Raw genomic sequence first — 27,710 nt, forward strand, 5'->3', positions numbered from 1 at the left:
CACAAACATATTTTTGTAATCATCTTCTTATCTAGTTAATCATTATCACACATACATCACATTACAAAAAAAATGGTAGAGCAATTATTCCCAAAAAAAATTATAAATAATCTTATATCCAAACACACACTTTGTTTGACAAAATACCTCATTTAGTGGTGGTACTAAACCTTGTTTGGATTGTGATTTTCACAGAAAAATTTGTACATTTTCCATGAACATATTTTCCAATTATCTTTTTACCTCACATATATCAAATTGCTACAATATATTCTTTCTACAAAAACTCTGAAAAATAGCAATCCAACTGGTTCAAAGAAACGAGTCTATGTGCAACCTAGAAAAGAATAGAAGTATCAATGAGTCTAATCAAATCGAGGATTCTAGTGTTAAAACTTGTTTATTATTTTCACAAATTTAAAATTATGTTTAACCTTGCATTGTTATATTTGTCAAGTCCAAATCAAAAACTTTTACCCAGTCAAAATGAAATAAACTTTTACCAAGTCGAGTTCACATAATTTGAATTTTTTACATATAAAATTAAATCTCAAGTAAATCAAGTCAGGTTTAAATCAAGTTTGAAACTTTAACACCCAAAAACTGTTCATGTTTGGCATGATTCATTGATAAATCAAGCTCAAACAAATTTTTTTCTAACCGAGCTCAGCTCGAGTGTTGGTTTGTTTTTCACCATTAAGAAAGAAAGGCGAAATCGTTTGTTGAAAAAAAAAAAAAAAGAAAGACAGGCGAAATGCTAATGCCTAGAAGTTAATTGGGGCAAAATAAATTTATCTCAAAAGAAAAAAAAAAACCCCACTAAAAGGAATTTTTTTAATTATCTCATCTCTCAAAAAAGACCCCGCCGCAATTGGATTTCAAAATCATTCAAACCACCCTGGACGGCTGGACCAGATGGTCCCCACTCAATCCAGCCCTGCTCCAACTACAAGTTGTATGTGAGAAGGAGCTGAGTTGCTAGTGGCTGCTGCACAAATCAACTGGTGAAAACTTGAAACCAGAGAATACAGATGTTCAGAACTTTTGGCACAAAACTGAAACCAGTTCTCAACTTGAGTACCAAAGTAGTCAGTACTCAGTAGGACGAAGGTGCTGCCAGCAAAGAACATTAAACAGTTTTGAAAAAAAAAAAAAAAATAGGAGTAGGTCTGTAGGTGTCTCAGTTTTTTTTTTCTTCAAAAAAAAAGAGTGAGATAGATGAACATTAAAGTTTTTGCATTTAAATTGGAATGATCAACAAAGTTTTGCAACCGAACATGAAATTCAGTTACCTAAAATCATTGAATCTTTTCATCAGATAAGATGTAATCTACAATCTCTTATCTTGTCCACAACACTGAATCTATTTCATTTCTAGCAGCCTTGTACAACTCCAACTTCCTAGAGCACTGCTGCCTCCTTTCCATTAACACTGGATCTTCATCCAATAACTGAGCAAGCTGACGACAAGATAAAAACAATTAAACTCAAAGCTTTGTACAAAATCCTCATTCTATGACCTATCATTAGCAACTTTGTGTGTAAAATTGGCTTTGATGCAAATTTTTTTAACATGTAGTAACAAAATTTGACTGAGATTACGCCCAATGAGTGAAAATATGGAATTCCAACTCATGAAAAGCTTTTGAGAAAACTCGTTTTGGTCCACTGCGTAGTTTAAACTGTCAAAAGTGTTTTGACAGCAGTGATTCAAAGACCAACCATTTCCTCCAAGTGGTTTCAGACTAGATTTAGTTCCGATTACTGTTGCTTCAGCAAAAACAAATTAGAGTCCAGTGGAAATCGTCCTGATATCTCCCCCTCCCCTTCCCCCACCCCAAAAAAAAAGATAAACCAAAGAAAAAGAGAAAAGCAGAAGAAAACAATCAATTGACCTCCTGTAACTAAGATGTCAGAGAAGGATATATACCTCCTTTTTGCCAACTTGTGTATAGAAGTGATCTAGTAAAGTTCGCTTCGCCTCTTGAACTTGACAATATACTACAGCTTTGGGAATCGTGTTCTTGAGAGTCTCAGACACCATGCCTACATAGGAGGAATCGTTTGAACCTATTCGCCTAAAGTGCCCCTCACTGTAACGGTCAGCAGCAGGGACATTTGGATTTCCACCTTTTCGGCTTCTTGCGGGAGTTTTCTAAAGAAATCCACAGTGAGGTATGAGGCCTCCATGTCTACCATTCGCAACACAGTCTTCTTGCTGTCATCACGAAACCTTTCCAAATGCCTCATTTGCTGCAGCTACTATTTCTGCCTGGAGAGTTGGAAAACGTCTAAGCGCCTGCATTTTAGAGTTCCATCATCAACTCTCTTTTGACGAATAAATGTTCACAAATGTCACCGGGATAGACTTGTGACTTTCTACCTGTGTTTCTCGAATTGACTTGCGGACAAGCTCCTTCAAGATGAAGTGTATCTAAGAAAAACAAGCAATTACTTTTGCAAAACTATAGATACAGACACCATCTCTTTGCATATAAGAAAATTTGTTTTGCCAGCAGTATTTTCATTTATTCCAGTTGTACACTTGAAATAAATCCATTGATCCAGTCTTCAAACTTTGACCTCAACCCAAGTATAATGCTAATGTGTTAGTCTTCTTATCATATGCCCATTTACTGCCAATGGACTGCTAATTCTTCCTTACCGGAAATGGTCATTAATCCAACCAAAATAGGCATGCTTAAGCAGTTAATGAGAATCCATTATCCAAGTGATACATGTAGACTGAAGCACTTACTGCATCAACTGAAGCTTCAGCCGGACCTCTGAAATAACTGAGAGAACTCTCAATCAGGCGTCTGTAACCTTGTCCTGGTGCTATAAGATGAGGTTGGTATCCATCTGCTTGACAGACACTTTCTTTACATTTTGTAGCGAGAGATGCCAATCAAAAGGGAGCTTCCTCAAAGCAATAGGGAGTTGGTGGTCAAAAACTACATAAATCCGATCTCCCCCTGGCCGCATATCAAGAGAAGTTATAGATGCTTAACATAACCAATATGGGAGTACAGATGCTTATTACCGTGAAAAATGCAAAAGTAAAAGCGGTACGCCTATTTGTGGAGATTTAAAAATCTCATGGTCAAACTTTTAGTGGAAGTTAGTATAGTGAGATCACAAATTCTTGTAATCCTCATAAGGGTTTCAAAAAATTCAATGTAGTCAACAGATGTTGAAAATCATTCAATTTACTCCATCTACTTCACAGTTTTTAAGGATAAGGTCCTAAAATCAATTTTAGATTGCAATTTTCCTAAAACAATTTATACCTCCATCTTATTCGACTGCATGACATGGTTTCTTTGCACGAAAAGGACCTTAAGTTGCAATTGAAAACTCTGGTGCAGCAAATATTAGTGATAGCGAAAGGACTGGTATGATCACTTTAAATTTGACTGCATTAGCATTTCTGAAAACTTCACAGTCTAGCAGGCATAAACAAATTTTCCTATAACCGCTGAGTTGCTATTTCAAACATCATGTCGCCATCAATTGTATAATCTAAGATGTTTATTGCCCAAACTTAAGAAACATCCAGCCAGCAGGACGTGCAATGACTCAACCAAATGGCTGGTGTTACATGGTCTTCAGTCGTAAGTGGCTGCAACTACAAACTGCATGCTTGCACATTCTTTTCTTGGCAAGTGATAGTGTTATTGCCAATTAATTATGGAACCAAATGGTTTCTAAGAAAATCAAATATTCAAGTTGATTTAATTCTGTATTTGATGCATTAGACTACTTTTTAAGTGAAGATAAATTTTCTTTATACATTTGTGTACTTCTCAACCCCCCCCCCCCCCAAAAAAAACCCTTTTTTTTGTTTTCTGTTTTGTAGGCCATGGGGGTGGGTGGGGGAGTGAGTAGTAAACAGTTGCACTAGGTGAGGCTGGAAGAAATACGTACCCTCCTTCAAGGTGTTCCTTGAATACTCGATCAAATGCCCGACAGAGCTCCAAGATTGTGTATAACTGGGCCTACAATATTGAACAAATTACTCAACACAGAAATTGGCAAAATGTTTAGACAAATTTACCAAAGTAGGTATATGTCCTCACCCCTTCATCTATTGAAACAGGTCTGCCAAAATGGGTAAGATATGATTTAAGTTCATCGGCAGTTTTGTTGATCAAAGACACAAGACTAGGTATGCGGGCCTTTATCACTGATTCTAGGTGCTGACACCACAGATATTTTCAAAATAACTATTAGTGAACTCTAAATTATTCTAAACAATGGAAAAATATTGCGGCATTTGTAAGCAAGACATAAGTGCAAACATGTACCTTGGAAAGAAGTTTTGCGAGATACTCTGAACCCATTCTGCTGGCCAAGTGCCCATATTCAGGGCTAGTTGCAAAGAATTCCCGCTCCCTATGCCTGGTGGCAATCATGTCAAGATTTCTGTTTATGTCAGCTTGTTAACGGTTAATGACCCTGAAAACTAAGAAAAAGGGAGAGCAAATATTTTCTTTCATCTTATTTGGACTACACAATATACATATATATATACACAAGTGTAATCTAATTTAGATTCTAAAATCATGCTAATCTAAATTAATTTACTACCTAATTAATACATGATACTATAATCATATGATATCTAATTAATACATGATACTATAATCATATCTTTCCTAATATTAGATCACATATCTTCAACACTCCCCCTCAAGTTGGAGCATAGATGTTGCTCATGCCCAACTTGTTACAAAGGTAATCAACTCGAAACCCATGTAGAGCCTTTGTAAAGAGATCTCCCAATTGTTCTTCAGTCCTTACAAATCCTGTTGAAATCAAGCCCTGCTGTATTTTCTCACGAACAAAATGACAATCTATTTCGATGTGTTTTGTTCGCTCATGAAATACGGGATTGGATGCAATATGAAGAGCCGCTTGGTTATCACACCACAACTTTGCAGGCATTGAGGTTTTGAGACCTACTTCAGTTAGAAATTGATTTATCCATATGATTTCACATGTCGATTGTGCCATAGTTCTATATTCTGACTCTGCACTCGATCGCGAGACAACATTCTGCTTCTTACTCTTCCATGAGATCAGGTTTCCTCCAACAAAGACACAAAATCCAGTTGTGGATCTTCGATCTGCCTTGGATCCTGCCCAATCAGCATCTGAAAAACACTCAATCCTAGTATGACCATGATTTTTATACAGAATACCACATCCAGGAGCTCCTTTTAAATAACACAAAATTTGTTCCACAGCTGCCCAATGATTAACAGTAGGATTAGACATATATTGACTAACAACACTAACTGAATACGCGATATCTGGACGAGTCACTGTAAGATAATTCACTTTCCAACCAATCTTCTATACCTCCCAGGATATTCTAATAATTCACCTTCTTTTGTGAGCTGCAAGTTAGGGATTATTGGGGTACTAGCTGGTTTAGCCCCCAATTTTTCCGTTTCAGATAGTAAGTCAAGAACATATTTTCTTTGAGACAGGAATATCCCCTTCCTACTCTTTGCTACCTCAATACCCAAAAAATACTTTAACAGTCCCAAATCCTTTATCTGAAATTGACTATGGAGAAAAGTTTTAAGAGATGAAATACCTGCAGCATCATTTCCAGTGACAACAATATCATCCACATATACTACCAACAAAATAATACCAGTTTCAGACTGTTTGTAGAAAACAGAGTGATCAGATTTGCTTTTCTGCATCCCATACCCCTCAACTGCTAGACTATATTTTCCAAATCAAGCACGAGGACTTTGTTTCAGTCCATACAAGGACTTCCGAAGATGACAAACCTTCCCAGACTTCCCCTGAGCAACAAACCCTGGTGGTTGCTCCATATAAACTTCCTCTTGGAGGTCTCCATGAAGAAAGGCATTCTTGATATCTAGTTGATGCAAAGGCTAATTATGAGTGGCTGCCATAGAAATGAATAACCTGACAGATGTTAACTTAACAACAGGGGAAAAAGTGTCAGAATAATCCTCTCCATAGATTTGGGCATAGTCATTGGCAACAAGACGAGCTTTTAACAGAGCAACAGACCCATCAGGATTGAATTTAACTGCAAAAATCCACTTACTCCCAATGGCCTTCTTCCCTGCAGGTAAATTTACTAAGTTCCAAGTATCATTACCATCTAGAGCATTCATCTCCTCTATTATAGCATTGCGCTATCCGGGATGGGATAGGGCTTCATGAACAGTTTTAGGAAGGGAGATAGAATCAATAGATGTAATAAAGGAACAAGAAGAGGTGGGTAAATGATTATAAGATACACACGAAAACACAGGATAAGTGCATTGACGCTTACCTTTGCGAAGAGCAATAGCAAGATCATCACTTGAGACAGGATCTAGTAACGAAGGAACTGGTTCAGGGCATGCATCAGGAGACTTTTGTCGACGAGAATATACCTGAGTAATTGAAGGTTTAACAGGAAAAGATCTTGAAAATGTGACAGTATAGATTAACAAATCATCATCCTCCTCCTGACATGAATGAGATGAGGAAGGGGTAAAAGGTGTATTTTCAAGAAAAGTAACATCAACTGACACAATGTACCTGCCAAGACTAGGATAATAACATCTATATCCTTTTTGGACAAGGGAATAACCAAGAAAAATACATTTCAATGATTTGGGGTCTAATTTAGTGACTTGGGAACGAGAGTCGCGGACAAAACATGTACATCCAAAGATTTTAGGTTCGATGGGAAACAAAGGTTTATTTGGAAAAAGAGTATTATAAGGAGTCCTACCATTCAGAACAGATGAAGGCAAACGATTAATTAGAAAGCAAGTTGTGGACACTGCATCAGCCCAAAAATGTTTAGGAACATGCATTTAAAATGATAAGGCTCTTGCAGTTTCAAGCAAATGTCTATTCTTTCGTTCTGCGACCCCGTTTTGGGATGGTGTATCCACACAAGAGATTTGATGAATAATGCCATTTTGCACCATATAAGATTGAAAAGGTGCGAATAAATATTCTTTGGCATTGTCACTTCGCAATATTTGTACAGAACGCTTAAATTGAGTCTTAACCTCAGCACAAAAAGCACAAAAATGAGAAAACAACTCTGACCGATTTTTCATTAAATATAACCAAGTCATACGAGAATGGTCATCAACAAAAGTAACAAAATACTTGAATCCAGTTTTAGAAATGACTGGACTAGGTCCCCAAACATCTGAATGAACTAATGCAAAAGGAGCATCCGCTCGTTTATTGACTCTAGCACTCAGATTAACACGATGATGTTTGGCAAATTGACAAGACTCACAATCTAATAGAGACAAATTCTGAAATTGTGGACAAAGTATCTTTAACAACGGGAGAGAAGGATGACCCAGCCTACAATGTGCTTCACATGGTGTTACAATTCCAGAACAAGCTATGGACTTTGGTATCTGTGTGTCAAGAATGTAAAGACCTCCAGATTCATGCCATTTACCAATAATCTGCTTCGTCGTAAGATCCTGAAACAAGCAATAGTCAGGAAAGAATTGGGCAGAACAATTGAGGGCACGGGTAAGTTTACTCACAGAAATTAGATTAAAAGACAACTCAGGCAAACTTAAGACAGATGACAATAAGATTAATGGAGTGGGGTTAACTGAGTCTGATCCAAGAACACGAGATTTTGACCCATCAGCTAAGGTAACTATAGGTGCAGATGTGTGTGGCTGAATGGTAGAAAATATACTAGAATTACCTGTCATATGATCTGTGGCACCAGAATCAATTACCCATTTGGAGGACGAGGACAGAAGGCATGTGTTTGGTTTACCTGACTCAGCGATGGCAGTTACGGGAGTAGATGAAGACTTTAATGATTCTTGATACTGAGAAAATTTATCAAATTCATCTGCAGAGATCGTAACAGACCTTTCATGGTTAATAGCATCATTGGTAGAAGCAATATGTGCGGATTGAGTTCTCTGGTTCCTGTACTGCAATTTCTTACAATCACGCTTCATATGGCCCGGCTTTTGACAATAGTAACACACAACCACTTCTGCATTCTGTCCTCGAGTGTCAATTCCTTTACCACCACCTTTGTATTGCTGTTTTCCAAGACCAACAAGAGCACTGCTGGACTGAACAGACTGGGTATTCTCTGTGCGAAGCACCCTACTAAACACATCTTGCAAGGATGAGATCTCAGGACTGGAAAGAATTTGAGATTTAGCAGCTTCAAATTCAGGTGAAAGACTAGCCAAAAAACTCATAATTGCCATCTGTTCCCGTTGAGTTTGTTGAACTTTCACATCAAAACTAAACGGTAACAACAAATTAAACTCCTCATAAGTTTTCTTAAAATCCATAAAATAAGTCATGATGGACTTATCTTGTTTCTCTGCACGATAAAAGGCTTGACACACCTCATATATGCGAGAAATATTCCCTTTACCAGAATACAAAAATTCTAAATACTCCATTAACTCGGCTAATTGATTAGAATATAGGTGTAAAAAAAAAAGTCAGACACTTGCGGATTTGACAAAGTCCAAGTATAAAACTATGGGTGCCGACAGCCCGACACCTGACAGAATTTTTTTTTTTTTAAACATGTCAGGTGCCGGGCTGAGTCTCAGCCCGGCACCTGACACATTGTTTTTTTGAAAAAAGATGTCAAGTGCCGGGCTGTGTAATTAAATAAAGGGTAATTAAATAACAACAAATAAATCATTAAATCATGCAAATAATAACAACGAATAATAACAACAAATAAAGGGTAATTAAATAACAACGAATAATAACAAATAGTATAACAAATAACAATAAATAAAGTGTAATTAAATAACAACAAATAATGCATTATAATTAAATAATTAAATCATTTATAACAAATAAATGAATATTTAATAAATAACAAATTAAACCTAAATCATCACCTTAATTAAATGCATTTAATCGAATCTCTTAAAATTAATTTACTCAATTAATTAAACTAATTAATTCACTAAACCAATTAAAGTGAATTGTATTTATCAACTAGTTTAACAAATAAAGTGAATTGCAATTCACTCAATTCGATGTGAATTGCAATTCACTCAATTGAATGAATGTTGAATTGAGTGAATGTCAGGTACCGGGCTGACACAGCCCGGCACTTGACATCTTTTTTCAAAAAAATAATGTGTCAGGTGCCGGGCTAAGACAGCCCGGCACTTGACATGTTTAAAAAAAAAAATTCTGTCAGGTGCCGGGCTGAGACAGCCCGGCACCCATAGTTTTATACATGGACTCTGTCAGATCCGCAAGTGTCTGACTTTTCTTTTTTACACCTATATTCTAATCAATTAGCCCATTAACTCCTTAACAAATTCACAGTGATTAATTAAGCTAATTACCTCACTGTCAATAGAATTCCGTATTTGCAGGAACAATCTAGCATCTTCCCTTAGCCATGTCTGTCTTGAACCATCTTTTGGTGGATCATCAGTCAGATGATTGTCTTTATCAATGCTTCCCAGATAAAGACGAACCGTTTTGCTCCAATCAAGATAGTTAGAATTGTTGAGTTTGTGATCCGTGATCTTAGACATCACAGGAACCACATCAGACGTAACGACAGATTTCATTTTTGCCATGGGTTCAGAATTAACAGAATAAAAACAAAAAAGGATAGATCTGAACTCTTTAAAACAAGAGTGAAGAATAGAACACAAATGTGTCCTATACAGAACCAGAGGAACCGAATGATGACTACTGAATTTTCTGGCAGCGGACAGAGACCCTAACCTTGATGGTAGGCTCTGATACCATGAAAACTAAGAAAAAGGAAGAGAAAATATTTTCCTTCATCTTATTTAGACTACACAATATACATATATATATATATACACAAGTGTAACCTAATTTAGATCCTAAAATCATGCTAATCTAAATCAATTTACTACCTAATTAATACATGATACTATAATCATATGATACCTAATTAATACATGATACTATAATCATATCTTTCCTAATATTAGATCACATATCTTCAACAGACCCCAACCCAGGGATGTTGCAATCGGTATGATCTTCCTTCAAGTACCTTGATGGAAGAAAGGTGAACCTTGAGTGAGTAATCTAGAGGCAGGGTGGGGAGGAATTCTAAATCCTGAAATGGCATCTAAATAAAGACATTGCTAGTCGCTCAAATAGAACAGAATAAAAACTGGAATTTTTTTTTAAAAAAACTGTAAGTTAATAATGTTTGCATACTCAGAAATCTTACTGTAGGATATAGGAAAAAAGAAAAACAAAAAAATAGAGTGGCCATACTACTACATTCCCTGAGAACTACTGTTGTGGTACAGAACCAGAAATAGTCGTAGGAAATGGAATGGTATAACTGGCAGAAATGAACTCAATGTAATTGCAGACTCAATGTGGTTTAATCGAATTCCTTGATTGTATTAAGTAACCTCTCAATTCAAAAGATACAAAAATGGTAATGGCGGGAAAAAGAAGAGAAGGTGAAACAGAATGAAGGAAGCTTAAAGAGAAAAAAGAAAGAGGAAATTCCCTCTGATTACAATAGCAATGAACTAATTCAAAAGTATCCAATAATGCATGATCCTATCAGTTTTTATACTACTAACGATCTAACTAACTATCCCAACAGCGAATGACCGAGTCACACGTGGTGGAAGGAATCTTCCCGTTAGTCTGTTTCCAAGCTTCAGCAGAGATCGCATGAACCCAGCAAAAGCGTGGTTCCTTGGCCGCGCCTTTCCTCGTTCTTCATGTTGAACTCACGCCTTCTTCACAGCTTCATCACGCCTTCCTTCTCCCTTTAGAATGTTAGTTCCTGACCGCGCCTCTTAATGCTCCTCCTGGTCAAGTTCACGCCTTCCCTTCTTTGCTCCTCACGCCTTCATGACTTCATGACAATACTCCCCCCCTGGATATCAATCTTGTCCTCAAGATTGAAACCTGGGAAATTGCTTCTGAATCTCCTCAACCTCCTCCCAAGTAGCCTCTGCAGGGTCCGTACCCCACCAGTGGATTAGCCACTGTACTGCAGCAGCATTCCCCCTTTTCACCATTCTTCTATCAAGTACTGCCACTGGTTCGACCTTCCAATGCCCCTTCTCATCGATTTCAGGTAGCTGGAGGGTAGGAGTGACCTTGTCGCCCACCTTCCTCTTGAGCAGGGAAACATGGAAAACAGGATGAACCTTTGATGTGGCAGGTAGTTGTAACCTGTAAGCAACACTTCCAATTTTCTTCTCAATTCTGTAAGGTCCAAAGTACCTAGCTGAGAGCTTGGTGTTTCCCCTTAGAACTACTGAGCTTTGCCTATATGGTTGTAACCTCAAATACACCCAATCTTCTTCATTGAACACCCTTTCACTTCTCTTTTCATCAGCATATTTCTTCATTCTTCCCTGAGCCAGTTGCAAGTTCTGTTTTAACATATTGTCGAGCTGCTGTCTTTCCTTGATATAGTCACCAACTGCAGTTACTTTAGTTTGCAAGTAAGGTCCCAAAGCCAGTTGGGGGGGTGGAATACCATAGAATGCCTCGAATGGTGTCATCTGAATTGCTGTGTGATGGGTAGTGTTATACCACCATTCTACCAAAGACAACCACTGGTTCCATTTTTTTGGCTCTAGGTGAGTGAGACATCTGAGGTATATTTCTAACACTTGATTCACTCTCTCAGTCTGCCCGTCTGTCTGAGGGTGATAAGCTGTGCTGTAATCCAGTTTAGCACCCAATTTAGTGAAGAGCTCCCCCCAGAAGTGGCTGACAAATATCCTGTCCCTATCAGATAGCATACTCTGGGGAATCCCATGCAGCCTGCTGACTTGATCAATGAAGATCCTTGCTATCTTTGGGGCATCAAAAGGGTGAGCTATACTGATGAAGTGGGCATACTTGGTGAATCTGTCCACCACCACCATTATGGTGTCTCTTCCTTCTGATTTTGGAAGTCCCTCAATGAAGTCCATGGAGACATGGCTCCATGAATGTTGAGGAATAGGGAGGGGTTGTAGCAAGCCTGGGTATGCCACATGCTCATCTTTACACTTCCTGCATGTGTCACATTCCAATACAAACTTCTTGATCTCCTTGTACATCCCTGGCCAATGGAACAGTTGTTTGGCCCGTAGATAGCTGGCCCGGATCCCAGAATGGCCTCCCATTTGAGAATCATGAAGAGCAGTGATCAATTTCCCTCTTATATCCCCTTGTCCTCCTATTACCACCCTTTGTCTGAATCTGAGAATACCATCCTGATAGGAGTAGTCTGGTACCAGTGTTGGAGTCAGCAGCACTTGTGAAATGGTCTCTTGAGGCCACTTATCCTCCACATAGCTTTCCATGACCTCTGTGATCCAAATGGGAACTGCACTAGATATAGCAGTACACTCTCCTGTTTCCTCATTGCCCTGTCTGGAAAGAGCATCAGCAGCCACATTATCCTTTCCTTTCTTATAGTGGATTTCATAACTCAGTCCCAATAGTTTGGTGAGCTATTTCTGTTGCAGAGGAGTGGTAATCCTCTATTCTAGTAGGTATTTCAGGCTTTGATGATCTGTGTGTATGATGAAATGGTGGCCTTCTAGGTAATGTCTCCACTTGGTAACAGCAGTCACCAGTGCCAGCAACTCCTTCTCGTATATAGATAACCCCATGTTTTTCTGTCCCAAGGCTTGACTGAGGTAGGCAATGGGTCTCCTGTTCTGCATCAGGACAGCTCCCATGCCATTGTGACAGGCATCTGTTTCAATGGTGAAAGGTTGGGTGAAGTCAGGCGTAGCCAGTACAGGGGTGCTGCACATGGCCCTCTTCAGCTTATGGAAGGCCTCCTCTGCATCTTCTCCCCATCTGAAGCTATCTTTCTTTAGTAGGTTTGTCAAAGGTTTGGCTATAGCTCCATACCCTTTGACAAACCTTCTGTAGTAACCTGTCAACCCCAGGAACCCCCTCAGCTGCTTGATATTCTTTGGTCTAGGCCATTTCTCCATACTTTCCACCTTCATAGGGTCAGCCTGAACTCCCTCTGCTGAGATGATATGCCCCAAATACTCCACCTGTAACTGTGCAAAAGAACACTTGCTCATTTTAGCATATAACTGGTTTTGCCTTAGGATATCTAGTACCTCAGAGACATGTCTGACATGCATTTCCATGGTTGGACTGTAGACCAAGATGTCATCAAAGAATACCAGGACGTGTCTCCTCATTTGTTCCTGAAAAACCTGGTTTATCAAGCTTTGAAAAGTGGCAGGAGCATTGGTCAAACCAAATGGCATGACTTTGAACTCGTAAAGTCCTTGGTGGGTTCTGAAGGCTGTCTTTGGGATATCCTCCACCTTGACCCTGATCTGGAAGTATCCTGCTCTCAGATCCAGTTTGGTGAAGTATCTAGCCCCATGTAGCTCATCTATCAGTTCTTCAATCATTGGCATGAGAAATTTGTTCTTTACTGTCAGCTCATTCAATTGCCTATAGTCCACACAGAATCTCCAAGTCCTATCCTTCTTTTTAACTAACAGCACTGGTAAGGCAAAAGAGCTATTGCTAGGCTGAATGATCCCCATTTCCAGCATCTCCTTTACCAGCTTCTCAATTTCTGTCTTCTGTACATATGGACACCTGTATGGCCTCACCCGGAAAGGCTTGGCACCCTCTTTCAACACAATTTGGTGATCCTGGCCCCTGGTTGGGGGCATCCCTTTAGGTTCTGCAAATACCTCTCCATACTGATCCAACACCTGCCTAATCTCAGCAGGCACCTGTTCTACATTTTTCCCTTCGTTTACTGCCACCAGCTGAGCTACTATCCCATATGACTGTTTCCTTAACCACTTCTCTAACCTGCTACCCTTTAGCATTTTCAGCCCAGGACTGGGGTCTTTCCCTATCAGCACTACTTCCTGCTTCCCCTTGCAAATTTTCATGCTGAGTTCCTTGAAGTTAAATTCTATGGGCTATGTTTGGCCAACCAATCTACCCCTAGGATCATATCACAGCCACCTAACTTCAGGGTGTTTAAAGAATGGTGGAACTCATGGCCCTGCATTTCCTACTGTAATGGTTCACTTAGACCCCTTGAGCTTACTCTTTCTCCATTAGCTATATTCACTACCAGTGTAGGCCCTTGAACTCCAAGATTCAGTTCCTTCACCAGTTGTTCATCTATGAAACAGTGAGTACTGCCAGGCAGTGATCTGTCTTCCCTTAACCACTCCCCCTAGTTTAAGAGTCCTGTGACCCCCTCCCCCAGCTAAGGCATGTACAGACACCTCTATGTGTTCATCAGTCAGTTCCTCATTAATGCAGTCACAATAGGTTTCCTCCTCTTGCTCCGTGCTCCCCCTGCACCCCCAGCTTCCTCAGCCAATAGAAAATGCACATGAGACTGTTTGTACACATGTCCCAAGGTGTAAGGCTCAGCACATCTATAGCACAGTCCTTTTTCCCTCCTTAGATTGAATGCTGTAGGGATTATTTTTTTGAACTGGTTCTGGTTAGTTGTAGGGGTTATTTTCTTGAATTATGTGGTAGCCTGGTTATGGAATTTGTGCAAGTGTTTGGGGTTGTTTTGGCCCCATGTGGGGTGGGGTATTGTATTATTGTGGTTTTTATTGTTGAAATTGGTAGTGAATGGTTTCTGCATTTTCTGGATAGCCTTAAGGTTTTTTTCCTGGAGTTTTGCCATTTCTATAGCAACTGCCAAGGTGTCAGGTTTGGACATCTTCACCATGTTAACTACTTCTTCTTTCAATCCACTCATAAAACATGCTTTATAGTAAGAATCAGATAAGTGGGGTAAAGATGGCATTACCAGGGCCTTCAGCATTTCAAATTTTTCAAGGTAGTCAGCCACGGATCCAGTTTGCACCAGTTTATTGAATTCTTCAATAGCTTCTTCTGGATCCCCCTCACCAAATCTGACACATAGTGTGGTCGATAGTTCAGGCCAGGGAATGGTCTCCCTTCCATGGAAAACACCATGGAACCAGATATCTGCTATGTCCCTGAAGTAGAGTTCAGCCACCTCAGCCTTCATATCTTCTTCAATTCCATGTATCTTGAAATATTTGTTAGCCTTCCTGATCCACTCCCTTGGGTTAACACCATCAAAAATTGGCAGGTCCATTTTAGGCAACCTGTTATTGAATCTGGTCTCCCTCCTGCCATAACTATCCTTTTGTGATTCCAGTTTGGTCTCTTCAGGATGGTCTCCTCCCCTGGAGCTGTTACTACCCTCAAGTTCCTTTCCTCGGTCACTGATCATAGCCATCAATTGAGCCATCATGTTCATCATTCCTTCATACTTCTGATCCAATCCTTTTAGTAATTTTTCAGTGGAATCCTGCCTGAACTCCATTGTTCTGATAGCTTGTTCCATTCCCTCACTCTTATTGGTAAAGGTCCTGACCACACTCCCCAATTCAACTACATCTCTTCTCAGAGTTTCGTCCTGATTCTTTGTCATCCCTATGGCTCGCAATCAAGCTCTGATACCACTGTTGTGGTACAGAACCAGAAATAGTCGTAGGAAATGGAATAGTATAACTGCCAGAAATGAACTCAATGTAATTGCAGACTCAATGTGGTTTAATCGAATTCCTTGATTGTATTAAGTAACCTCTCAATTCAAAAGATACAGAAATGGTAATGGTGGGAAAAAGAAAAGAAGGTGAAACAGAATGAAGGAAGCTTAAAGAGAAAAAAGAAAGAGGAAATTCCCTCTGATTACAATAGCAATGAACTAATTCAAAAGTATCCAATAATGCATGATCCTATTAGTTTTTATACTACTAACGATCTAACTAACTATCCCAACAGCGAATGACCGAGTCACACGTGGTGGAAGGAATCTTCCCGTTAGTCTGTTTCCAAGCTTCAGCAGAGATCGCATGAACCCAGCAAAAGCGTGGTTCCTTGGCCGCGCCTTTCCTCGTTCTTCATGTTGAACTCACGCCTTCTTCACAGCTTCATCACGCCTTCCTTCTCCCTTTAGAATGTTAGTTCCTGACCGCGCCTCTTAATGCTCCTCCTGGTCAAGTTCACGCCTTCCCTTCTTTGCCCCTCACGCCTTCATGACTTCATGACAACTACAGGCGAAATTTGCAGAGATAAACAATATGGTATAGCTTTAATAACCAACTGGCATCTGCAGTGGTGACACTTAGGTGTGGGTAATGAAAACAAGTAACCAATCGACATTCTTCACAGGCTTGAATGGAACTGCATCCTAATGAAATATATCTATAATGCCCTTGATAATTATAACTTCCAAAAGTATAAAGGACTCAAGTGTCAGTTTTTGTCTTCGAAAGGAAACTACATATAATCATCCAACTCATGCCTGCTCTAACTTCAGCTAATTCAAGAGCAATTCCCTGAAAAACTAAATAACCTGCAACAACTCCATCTAGTTTGGAGATTCATCATGTTAACATAACAATCATGAAGATCCAAAGAATTTAAACGGTTGCTTCTAAAATCCCTTGTCAATCTTGAGCATATCTAATTAGAAATGACCTCAAAAAAAACATAGAGCTTGACTCTAAAAATGCTGATGTTAAACTCCAGATATTGAGAAAGATGACAACAAAAAGAAAGTTGAGTAAGAACCAACCAGAAAACTGGCTAAAACCAAGTTTATGGAACAATGTTAGGCACAATACCTAATATATTGGTAGAAGCTATCTTGCCAAACAATAGATTGATATAAGCAGTCACTTTCAACCAGTCTAAGACAAACTTCTTGGAGAAAGTAAAGACACTTACATCCAGAGCATTTGTTCCTTTATCCATCAAATCAAGCTTTGTCAACACGCCAAAGGTCCGTTCTCCGGTGTATAGGATGCATCAATAGTGAAAAGAACCAAAAATTATTTCCAAGAATACAGCCAATAGGTTAAGACGAGAGAGTGACGAAGCAAGTTTGTTAAAACTCTACCACAGAAATTACCTGCTGGATCAACTTCTCGTGCAATCTTGATAGCATCAGATGTTGCAAGATCTTGATTGGCAGGAGTTATGGCCAAGATGATTGTATTTGGCTACAACCAGAAACAATATGATCAGCAATCAAATGCAAATACAAACTGCAATTTTGTCCAAAATCGACAAATTCTGTACTTCAATTCCAGTTCAAGGGTGTGCTAAAGGTTAAGAAAATTCCAGTGAGGAAGAATCTTCCGTCGTTATATAAAATGACACTTCATGCTTACAAGAAGCTGCTTATCATGTCTCCAAACTCAGAAGTTACCTTCATATGCTTCCAAATCTTATAAGGAGAGTCATTTACCGAATCAAACTAGATAAAAAATGATAATGAGTGGCACACCCAAATCAAAGTGCTTCAGTTTTAGTATAAGCATCAATCAATAGGATCAGAAGAGTTCTCTGAGATTTAGCTATTCAATGAGAGTATTTTCCACAAAATATGACAGCATCGTTCTACCTTCTCTACATATGAGCGAACCAAATTTTCAATTTCTTGGACTATGCTTTCAGGTTGTCCCTCTGCAAACGCAAACTTGTAAGTAAGACATAATGATTGTGCAACAAAGAATAACAGAAAATTAGCAAAAAAAGAATGGCATACCCACAGCAGCTTTGGTTAAACCAGGTAAATCTACCAAAGTTAAATTTACAACTGCAAGTAAAGAAATTAAGCGAAAGGAAAAGATATTGTTAGTGAAGGAATGAGAATAATAATATGAAGAAAACCAGAACTGCAAAATTAAGGATCACCAAAGTAAGAAATCAATATCTTAAACCATAATCGCCAAAAGTTAAGAAATCATGAAAGATTTCTCAAATTAAAACGCACCATTAGGGGAGTAGATACTGAGATTAATGGGCAGCGCAGAGATATGCTTAGCTTTCCCAGTCACCCTGTCAGTTTCTTCCTGAATCTCTTTCCCAACGATGGCTTCACAAGAAAAGCATAATGAATCAAAATGAACATGGTAATAGTGTACGGGTGTGCAAAAATGTCTTTTATGAAGGTTTTTCACTCCACTTAAAGAAATGGAAAAACCACTAGGAAAAAAATCTAAGATGATAAAATGTCTACCAGTGGTAAGGCACTGTTACTTTCAAATGATGCAGATATGGCTATGTTGCCACGTCACCAAGGCAAAAGCTGACAGCTAATCAGAAAATAAACAGATCATCCTATTCTGCAGTTTAATGAATAAAAAGAGGCAATTCATGCAGCCTTACACCTGCAAGTTAAGCAGCTTCGTTGCATTCAACTAGTGATTTTCATTTCACTCTCAAAACTATCCAATGCATTTACAATATTCACAGCATTACCATTTAAAACAGCAGAAGAAAATAACTTACAAAAGTCTATGAATTTTTTATCTCCAGTATGAAGAAACTGTGCATAATCCTCTTTTCCAGGATCTATCTTGTAGAGTTGCAGTATCAGAGGCCTTCTCGTTACAATCCCTACAAGCATTATAAATTTAAAACCCATAAGCATAATTAGTCGCTCCGAAGAACACTAAAATCAGGAAAATTGAAGCAAGGGGAATAAATGATGGACATTTGCTCTGTTTAAGAGCTGTGATGCATTAAAACTTCATTCTTAATTTCCTCAAACTCCCTCAGCAAGAATGACGCTGGTAGTTAATGATGTGAAATCCATTAACAACACGCGATGGCCTCTCGCATTTAGTATTCACCACGAAAGCATTTCTACTCCAACATCAAACTTGTAACATTCGATCATCACAATGCAACTAACTTCTCTTAATTAGCATCAATTAAATCACAAAATTATACACACAATGACAAAAGGCAACGAGAAAGTAAAGATAAAGAGAACAAACAAGAAAAAATAGAGAAAAAAAACCTGATCCTCTAGGCACAAAATCACGCCCAACGAAGCTCTCCAACACCGATGACTTCCCCGAACTCTACACGTCATGAACAAACCAAACGGCAAAAAGAAAATTCATATTCTTTTCCAAAAAATATTAACTAGTCATCTACTTGCATTTCTAACAAACTCTGCCAAAGAAATCAATATACATTAAAATTGAAGTGCATAGAAACGCACAAATGTTATGCATGTTCGCTGTACGAATTTATATAATCACAATTTTACTGCTACTCACTCTAAAAAAACCTTAAAAAACATTAAAAACAGAAAACACTTCAAAATCTTCCACCGGCAACTTCTGAAGCCTCGACTCCTCCTCGGGTGCACACACAGCAAGACACAGCAGTATGTGATGCTGTAAAAAGTATATATACAGAGAGAAAGAAGAAAACCTGGCCGCCGAGGACGACGATGGTGGGGAGAGAGTCCCAAAGAGTTGGCAAAGAGCCATCATCGCCATAATCACCGAGAAGAGTACAAGCTTTCTGGAGTGTATTCACAAGTCCGATCACACTTTCCATCTCGCTACAAGTACCCAAGCTAGCGGGCGCCTGAGGAGTTCCGGCGTTCAAAAATTTTCCGACGCCGGTGAAGAAGAGAAGCAGTAGGAGGAGCTGGAGAAGAGGTAGGGGTGAAGTAGAGGAGAGGTAGAGAAGGAAAATGAGACAAGTAACGGAAGCTATTTTAAAATTATTATATTTTGACCTCTCAGGAAATTTTTGTTTAGTTTTAGAGCGAGAAAGTAGAGAGTGGGCCTTTTTGTGCGGCAGTTGTTGGAGCGAAGGGATTGTGGGATAAGATGCAACTCATCCGCATATGTAACTGAGAATTTGCAGCTATGGTGGTGCCACTCTCCATTTCGCCTCCTCTTTGTACAGATCTGAGCCTGATTGATCATTGCGTATCTCTTCTTTATATCTTTTAATTACTCGATTATTTTTGTTCCAGTCGTGTGACACGTTGATTTATTGGTGGATGAATTCCATTGGAAACAATACATTGATAGGCCTAGAAACATCAGAAGGAACCCGGAAATTTTATGCAGCAATTACTTATGAACCCGGAATTCATCCACCAATAAATCAACGTGTCACAAGACTGGAACTGCATTGTCATGTTACTGCATTGTCAATAAGTACAGTCTGCAGTGAATCAGCATTTGCTTGATATAATTTAATTTCTGTTTCAATTTTGGTTTTAGGAAATTGAAACTGGTCATGCACTGATTAATTTCTGGCATTGATAAGCACGTCTAAGTTCCATAATTTGTTCTTGAATTATTCACTGGACAAATCCTTACTGGGGAGACGAAGACTTTAACACATTTCACTCTTCATTCATTTTGCAAATTATATTAATTAGTTTCTCTGATTTTGCACATGCACTTGGACTTTACCTTAATTACCCTGCTGCTATAATGCTTTGCTTTAATGGATATCGCATGAACATCTCTAAGGGCACTTTGAGCTTTGACACTACAACTTATGATTAACTTCAAGTACCACGTGTGCTATGTTTCTCCTCTTCCCCCTCTCCCGAGAGCTACGTTGTAGGATTTTGATAGCATTTTACTCAGCGCAACAAATATCAGTTCCAAAGAATTGTAGGATCTTCAGCATTCACATTTGGATAATCTCCACTATGGTATATCAAGAGAGAGCCGATGTCAACATGTAGTAAAAAATTAGCAAAATCCTTAGTTATGTTGATTTACATTTTTTAAAGAAGACAGAGCCCAATTGTTCATTATTGCTATCCTTTGCTGTTTAGGTTTCGTTTTAAGCACATATTGCTATCCTTTGCTGTTTAAGTTTCTTTGACTCTATGGAGCATGTATCATTGATTTATGCCTTTTAATGTGCTTTGCTGTTTAAGTTTCTTTGAATCTATGGAGCATGATGTATCATGATATATTGATTTATGCCTTTTAATGTGCCTTTGCATTGCAAAGCTATCAATCATCATACTGTTTTGAACTAAAATATTCTCGACTAATATTCCAAAACATATATAAAAGATATCACAAAAACAAATACGACTTTACTAACACGTCTAAAGTTCCATCACATGGTAATACAAATAAAACTCAGCAACCACATGGTAAACGACCATAACAATAAACTCAGACGCAGGCATGAAACAAAAGGACCAAATCATCAACAAAGTATTACGAGTCAACGACCACACCAACAAAAACAAAATCAGCAACCAGCAACAAAATAATTTCAGCATCTAAGTGGACAATATTCCCAAGTGATTTCAGCAAAGATTCAAATCTCCACACACAATAGCATCCACTCAATTCCCAAGTCGATCATGAAATTCAACCTCCTTCAAACGCATTTGCCATCACCCTCGCATGGCTCCTACACCCAAAAATTGGAACAATTAAAGCACTGGAAAACATTGAAAAATCCCCACAAAAATGAAGATAAACAACCACCACTAGTTTACTTTTAACTGAAATAACAATGGTTAAATCATACTAAACTAGAAACATCTCATCTAGGGGGGAAAAAAAGAATGATCATCTCATTTTTGCAGCAGACATGGAATGAGCCTAAATGGCCGCCGATACTTGATATCTGTAATAATCACATGGAACAACTATTCTCAATGGCTTTCTAGTTGAATAACCACACCATAACAAAATGGTTTTCACATCCAAACAATCAGTAAATCAACTATCATGAGCCAACCATCTGTTAAATTACATCATATCAGAATGAGAACCAGAATCAGAATATGATTCATTTACCATGTGATCAGGCTGCTTAAAACATGTCAATCTAATTTGTTTACAACTTAAAAACTAATGACCAATTGAGATGGTCCTAACTCCAATCCTTAGGCAACGTGCCCACGTTATACCCGAGTATTCGATTAGTTATTGCCCTGACAATTTAATTTAGCAGTCACAACTCCCTTACAGAGGCCAGGTATTAAACTTGATAAACAACAACGGCTCGTATCTGTTGCACATCTTCTTTATTTTTCCCCCACTTTTTACGAGGGAAACCCAAGTGCAGTTAACAGACACAGCAGAAACCCAAAAAGGGCCAAAAAAGTAAAAAGTGAAATTAGCACCATGCAGAGAAGAAAAAACTACCAAAATCGTGTCAGTCTGCAATGGGTGGTGGTGGCGCCGGCAGCGGCTCCAGGCTGGTTGAAGGAAGAAATTAGGAGCATAGCGTTAATAATAGGAATTGGTTGCAACTAGCAGGTAGAAGTCTCAGTGGTATTGGTAGGTGGCAATGAAGGGTTAGTGAGTGATGGACCGGTAGGTATAAGAGTATCGAGAATGGAGACGAGAGAGAACAAGAAAACAGCGGATTAAGTTAAGGTGAAAGGTGGAAAGAGTGAAATTAGTGGAGTGGTGTAACTACGAACCCTATTACGGTAAAAAGACTTGTGTACCACGGTTTCCAATCATGAGAAAATCTCAGCTCAGCTCTTTTAAAATTCAAACCCTATTTGGTAAGCTGAGCATGAGCTTATCCAAAAATTGGACCCAGCCTTTGCTACGGGATCTTTGCAGCCCTAAAAGTCAGTGAATCTTTCGAGCTTTTGTTATTATATCCAATTATGACGCTACTGTTTAATCTAAAGCTTTTTTCTTTTTTTTTTCTTTCTTTTTTAACAGATTATGACACTACTGTTTAATCAAAACTATACATAATATTTTCATCAGTCCATATGAGACAAATCCTGTGTTTATAGGCCAACCATGCATCTTCAGTAATGAAACCAAATCTGAATTCAACAACTAAAAGATTCTGCTTAGGACTCCACACTCCACCCAGTACATGCTTAGGACTCCAAACTTACTTGCTGCAACCAAATGCCAGAAGCATTGTCAATATTGACAACTCCAAAATCCAGGGCAAGTTGCAGATTTATGTCACAATCTCTACGACGGTACAACTCATTTTTTGCCAATATATCTGGTGAAAACCAAAAAGTTTTCTTTTTACTATAAGAAACATAATTAACACCTAGGCCAACTACTTACTGTTTTCCATCCAGCAGGCAATGCACAGCCATTAGTGGCAACCAAGGCAAGAAAGTAACAAAATGGACAAACAACACATCCACACCACAGAAGCCGAAAAAGATCAATATAAAGCTACGATGGTACCTTAGGAATTTTAAGCCTGCAAAGGTTGACTCTCCTATCACCCCCAGCAGCAGATTCATACACACACGCTTGGAATTCCCGCACATCACCAGTATTGAAATCCTTGGCCACAAAGGTCAAATAGAGCTTGGCACCCCCAGCTGCATTGAGAACGCAATTCAAAATCTTGCCTGCTCTAAAGCCAGTTTGCTGCCAATTTAATAATTTTTTTTTCAAGAAATCATAGTTAAAAAAATAGCGGAGGAAGAAGAAGAAGATTAACAAAACCAAAACGAATAAACAGACAAAAAAAGGCAAAAAGCGTACATACATTTTTCTTGTTATAGTGAATAATAGCAGTATTCACCCTGTTCTTAACAGATCTGTAGAAAACGCCACCAGTCTTCAAGTCTTCAAGACAGTTAAAAAAACGGCCTCTTGTCTTCTCCAAATTAAATACCTGTGCAATTGTAAATGTGCAATTGTGTGTATGTATATAGGCATTTATAAGCTCTGGATTCAACAGATTGTATGGATATGTCATAAAGAAAAAAGGTACGAAATTGTATACCACATCATAATATTTCTCCAATTCTTCCTCATTTTTTATAGACCATTCATCCAAAAAAGGATCGAACAGGAAAGCGTGGTGTTCGGACCAGTCGGACTCGGACCCTGACCCCGACCCCTCGGGCTCGGATTCGGACCCGTCAGAATCGGCCTCGTCGGACTCGGCGCTGCGCACGTACTCGTAATCCTCTCCGGACTCGTAATTGGCGTCGAGGTCATCAAACTGAAGTCCATCCCGGTTTAGGGATGACATTTCGCTGGAAGAGGATGACTTTCCTTGGTCGGCGTCTTTGTCCGCTACTTCTTCTCCGTCGATTCCTCGATCCTCCACCGCTGGTTGATAAACTCCAAGTTCTTCGTCGCTGGAAAGAAACTTTCCCGAAGCCAACTGAAGAGCAAACAAACCCTAATTCTTTCGATTTGCTTTAAGAGCGATTTCGAGGGGCTGCGAATCCGCGATGTATATATAAACGAACTTCCTTGGTTCCTAATATTTTGTATTCTTTTAGCCCCTGACGTATAATCTGAAATACTACAATTTGGCGCTACACCCATCTTGGGTTGCTTTTATGGCGCAAAGCTGAGTCATCTCTGCACAGTGGCTAGAAGTAATAGGAATAGGACAGCACAGCTAGGTGGGCCGGATAATAGACAAAAATGAAAATTGTAACTGAAGGCAGGCTAGAACGGATAATGAACAAGAGGCCCACAGTTTAATTTTAGAACTTCCCTAAAATAAAGCCCGTCTTCACGGAGGAATAAAGATGCCACTTTCCTTCTTTGAAAAAAAAAAAAAAAAAAAGATGCCAATTTCCTGTCTTCGGTTCTAGCATCCGTGAGCTGCATTCCTAATTATTTTAAAGTGGCGTCTTTATCCTTTGGAAACTCGAAAACATTTTGTTTAGTATGTACAAAATTCATTAGCAAAGTTTAATTTAATGTTAGATCTCATTTGTTCTACGTTATCATGAAGTGTGTGTGTGTCTTCTATCTATTTATCTAAAGAGTTTAAAATATATCCAATGCATTCTGATTTAATGCTTTTTAAATATTCAATAATTTATTGTCACGTAAACTTTTTCGAATATTCTATTATATTAACAATACACCTGCATTCACTAAGAATTATTTATTAGTTAATAGCAATGGATTTTTTTTGTTGAATCCCATAGAGTGTTTTATAACTAAAAATATAGATATAGGTTTACATTTTTTTTCTTTTTCCTATTCTTTTTTTCTAAATTTTCTTTACTCTCTTAATTTCTTCTAGTATTTGTTAAATTTTTATTTTTGATTAAAAACATCAATTACATTGGTGAATAAATATTGATTCCCCATTAAAATAATAGTCAATCAAACAATGAGCATACGATATTCATTAACTCATTCCAATTAGCCTTAATCAAATGATAAGTATCACTATGAATAGTTTTGAAACTCATTCCTTAAGGAACCAGATTACCTAATGCCTTCTAAGTACACGAAAATAAATTGACTTATGCTAAACTTGATTGATGGTATATAAATTTTTTGTGAAGATTCATGAAATATGCGATGCCATTCTCAAACTGAGTTTTGTTTTTAACTTAATGTTTTGAGAGTATGCAAAATGAATCAATGACCAATTGTAAGTAAAGAAAAAGAAAAATCAATGAACGATTGGTACTTAATATTATATTAGTGCATAAGATATATTCTAGGTGTGTGAAATTAATCAAAATTATGGTCTTTTGTAAAAATATTATTCATGAAAATTAATTTTTGTAAAGAATGTTTATGATGTGGCAATTAGTTATTTGGTAATTAATTTGAATTGGCCAATTACTGACATAATTTTAGTTCATGTTTTAAAACGGGAGGGTGTGCAATTAATTAATTGACACAACTATCCTTGAAAACATAGCTTTTAATCTGGGGAAAAATTAGACACTCTTAATAATAAGGGTATAAATAAAAGTTTAAAAAATACTAAACTCGTGTAAACACTAAATGATAATGCTCATAATCTTTAACTTTATAGATTGTATAGATAGTATAAAAAGGTTTAATATTTTTTTATTGAAAGTAGTTGTACTAGTCTGAATGCATGTCACGTGTGTTTTTTTAAAGTTTAATTCAATTTTGGATTATTTGTTATACTTATACGTTGTTACTTAGAATTATTTATTTAGCGAGTCTTGATTTGACGGATTCGAATAACTCATTTAAATCTAAATCCATATTGAAACTAAATTGTTTAAGATAGTCAAGTAAAGAATAAACTTACACGCACTGACAATGTATACATTGTCACTGTTGGATTTATGATATACGTGTAGAAGTTTGATTTCAAATATAAATTTTGTATAGTTGTCATTTATTCAAAACTGACAGTATGTACATTGTCAGTATATAGAATATAGAATATTAATCTTTAAGTAAATCCACTAAGTTTCTTTTACTTTTTTGTCCTTCTTGTTCTTTCTCCTTATTTTGAAAATTCAAGCAAACTTTTCAATTGTTGCCTAACTAATTCTTATGTTAATGTTTAAATCTTTTATTTTAACTCCTATAATATTTCATTAGTTGACACTTGTCACAATCATCATTTGTATTATGGCACAAATTTTCTTTGACTATTTTCTTTTTTCTTTATTTGGATAAAAATTTTATTTACTAACATAACATGTTTTAATTTTTATTACAATAAAATATTATTACTTATGTAACAATGTGCGTCCAACTCCAGCATGTGCATATGCAAAAATCTAATTTTCATCCAATTTTTAGCTACATTTTTTTCACAATACTAACATTTACTACTTTTGTAAATTGTCATATAATGTAATCACATCAACATTCCTAATTCTTCCATTTATCTTTACACTCCACTTAATTAACTTATCCTTCTACAATACTTATGAGTCATTATTTTTTTTAAATTTCAAGTACGAAATAGCAACGCTATATTTGAAAAGTCCAATGTTTTCTTTATACCTAGTCCTCTTTTTCTTTCATGTTTCTTTGGTATCACTCACTTTTTATTTTCATTTTTGTTGGGGCCAGTATAGCTAGAGAGTTTCTAAAAATATGTCCAATTACAGAGCCATTTTATGATGTCCAAATTTGCAAAAGGGCTTCCCTATAATATCAAAAGTTTTTTTTTCCACCCAAGTGAATTGCATTCTTATTGTTTGGTCCTACAAGCAAATGGCCATACTCATTCACAGCATATCTTTAGGCTGACTCCCTCTACCTAGCCCCACCAAGCACTATTGGCCTTCTCATATTGGCTCTGCCCACGGTGGGCAGAAATGTTCACTTTCCACCGTAGCCAAAACCTAGGGCGCATATGAAGTCCAGGAATTTGGAAGGGTAACCTTTGGCTTCTCTTGCTTTCTTACCTCTTCATTTGACGTTACTCTTTCCCCGGTGCATTTGTTGTGCTTTTTCATGTCTCTTCTCCTGTTTTTATTGTGCCCCATTTCACTCCTTTGATCCATATGTTAATTTGTCGAAAAGGTTGGGTGAGGTTTTGGGCAATAATGCAAAATGAGACTCTAGTTTCCCGATGAGGTAGATTTTTGTTTTCCAAATGAGAGGCGCAACAGATTTTCTGTCCCATACCTGTACACTGTGCTTGTTCTCTAAGCATGGTGACTGAAAATAAGAACTGTTGCTTTTGTCTTGGAGTATTGAAATTTTTACGCTTTGAGCAAGGAGAAAGGGCTTTTCTCTCATGTATGGTCATTCACAATCCCACTGAATCTGGATTTGTCTTTTGCCCACCCCCATAATCATTTAATTAGGAATTAGAATATTTTCATGCCAAATAAACAAAGAAGTGACTTTAAGTTTGATAATCATTACTTGTGAAAAAATTGGTGCTTCCAAATGGTTGTTTGATAATTTACCTCAATTAAATAAAGCTATGACAATCGTGATTATTTTGTTTCATATAAAGTATTTTAGAGGTAGATAGATTGAGTTAAGCAAGTAATTGTTGCTAAGGGTGATCATTTGCCACTGAAAATCGTTTATATGTGTAAAAAATTGCATTCAATTGGTCCAATTTAATGCAAAACTAATTCAAGTTTTCTCGTTGATTACTAACGATATTTCATTAGTAATAGTTACTTTTTGAATTAGATTCAATTATTCCAA

General features: G+C 37.7%; 1 protein-coding gene and 1 pseudogene across 1 annotated transcript; both read right to left on the minus strand.

Moving 5' to 3' along the window:
- Positions 1-1,308: 1,308 nt before the first annotated feature.
- Positions 1,309-19,877, minus strand: LOC113690800 (phragmoplastin DRP1E-like; annotated as a pseudogene).
- A 1,021-nt stretch (positions 19,878-20,898) lies between these two features.
- LOC140016113 (uncharacterized) lies at positions 20,899-24,106 on the minus strand. The gene is made up of 4 exons (XM_072069323.1): positions 23,569-24,106; positions 23,329-23,457; positions 23,019-23,207; positions 20,899-21,246 (listed from the first exon to the last, which is right to left on the minus strand). The coding sequence occupies exons 1-4, from the start codon at positions 23,818-23,820 to the stop codon at positions 21,214-21,216; spliced, it is 603 nt and encodes a 200-aa protein (XP_071925424.1). The 5' UTR covers positions 23,821-24,106; the 3' UTR covers positions 20,899-21,213.
- Between the last annotated feature and the right edge of the window lie 3,604 nt (positions 24,107-27,710).

Source organism: Coffea arabica, chromosome 10c, assembly GCF_036785885.1.
Source record: "Coffea arabica cultivar ET-39 chromosome 10c, Coffea Arabica ET-39 HiFi, whole genome shotgun sequence".
NCBI classification, from domain to species: Eukaryota; Viridiplantae; Streptophyta; class Magnoliopsida; order Gentianales; family Rubiaceae; genus Coffea; species Coffea arabica.

Excerpts from the sequence above, each read along its gene's own strand:
- LOC140016113 (XM_072069323.1), bottom strand. The coding sequence starts at position 23,820 with ATGTCATCCCTAAACCGGGATGGACTTCAGTTTGATGACCTCGACGCC. Across the intron at positions 23,458-23,568 it reads TGGAGAAATATTATGATGTG|GTATTTAATTTGGAGAAGAC; the intron begins GTATACAATTTC and ends ACAATTGCACAG. Across the intron at positions 21,247-23,018 it reads GCAGGCTTAAAATTCCTAAG|GAGCCATGCGAGGGTGATGG; the intron begins GTACCATCGTAG and ends TTTTGGGTGTAG.